The sequence below is a fragment of the Theobroma umbraticum genome, unplaced genomic scaffold, assembly GCF_002168275.2.
Source record: "Theobroma umbraticum cultivar Fairchild unplaced genomic scaffold, ASM216827v3 scaffold_4.1, whole genome shotgun sequence".
Classification (NCBI taxonomy): Eukaryota; Viridiplantae; Streptophyta; class Magnoliopsida; order Malvales; family Malvaceae; genus Theobroma; species Theobroma umbraticum.
The window spans coordinates 6,422,410-6,423,574 of NW_018397258.1; the positions used below are offsets into that span (position 1 = coordinate 6,422,410).

General features: G+C 36.7%; 1 protein-coding gene across 1 annotated transcript in view; it reads left to right on the forward strand.

Annotated features, from left to right (window-relative positions):
• Window positions 1-684: 684 nt before the first annotated feature.
• The window catches only part of LOC110414039 (protein trichome birefringence-like 11), a 4,258-nt gene continuing 3,777 nt past the window's right edge, over window positions 685-1,165 (forward strand). The window contains exon 1 of the mRNA XM_021425097.2: window positions 685-1,165. This exon is cut by the window's right edge and continues 316 nt beyond it. Within this exon, the coding sequence (XP_021280772.2) occupies window positions 1,000-1,165 (166 nt within the window). The 5' untranslated portion in view covers window positions 685-999.

Consider the following 1,165-nt stretch of genomic DNA (forward strand, 5'->3'; position numbering starts at 1 on the left):
TGGAGATAGACGGAATGCCATCTATCAGGCTCCTCCATTTCTACTTCGTTCCTTGCTTCAGAGCCCTCATGAATCCATCTTCATTAGACTCCCCTCCATTCGAATTTATAATTAGAGTTAGATTATAAATAAAATTAATTTTGTATATATATACTTTGTTCGTATACAAGTTAAATTTTTTGAAAAAAAGAATTTATAACTTTTTTTAAATATACAAAATCACCTTCCTTGTAGCTATAAACAAACCGACTAAGGATTTTTTTGCCGTCGAATAGAAGTTGTATGATTTGGAATAATTGCACTTTTTGAAGCTCTCGTGCCATTGATGGGAGGGCAATGTTTATGTCGGGGGTTATTTTATCTTTTTTCCACGTCCTATATCCACCACGAGACGCGAGTCCACGAACGCACGAATGACAGCATGAGCCAACTATTGCTCTTACACATGGCCACCTTTCTCGCCCAATCCCCACTCACCTCCTCTCTCTCACCCTTGTTTACTTTGGCTGGTGTAATTTGTTATTGAATGAAATTCGATTCCTAACTTATCAGTTTGCTCTTTTTTTGTCTTCTCTCTTGGCTAGACAGCTGCACGACAAAAACATTTCTTTGGAGTTCTGATGATAGGAGTATTTATTCGTCTTTCTTCAGTGTCTCAATTAAGGCAAATTAAAAGAGAAGAGCCGTTTTGAATGCTTGAATGATTTGTATTTAATTATACTACTTTTAATCATTTTTCTTTGTCAGTCTAAAGCTAACTTCAGAATCATAAACGTTTTTATTGTTTGAATGATTTCCTTTTCTTCCTTAATTAAGACAATATTGAACAAAAAAGAACTCATAGCTAGCCATTAATGCCGTATTTTCCTTAGCAAGACCCCACCTTTTTTTCTTCTCTCTGTAATCTTCCTTTAAAGCCACCGTTTTTCTGCACAATCTTGGAAACACAGCCCGTGAATCCATGCGAATCTTTTCTTCCTTTTAATTCGTAAGGTAAGGATGACAAAGAACGCCACTTCACAAGACTTGAACAAAGCTACCCACTTGGATTTCTCCAAGAAATCCAAGCACTTTAAACCACTTGAACCTTTTCTGGGTGTTCTTAGCTTCATTTTAGTCACTTGTCTCTTCATTGGGGGCTTTTTTTACTTGGATTACCGGGCTG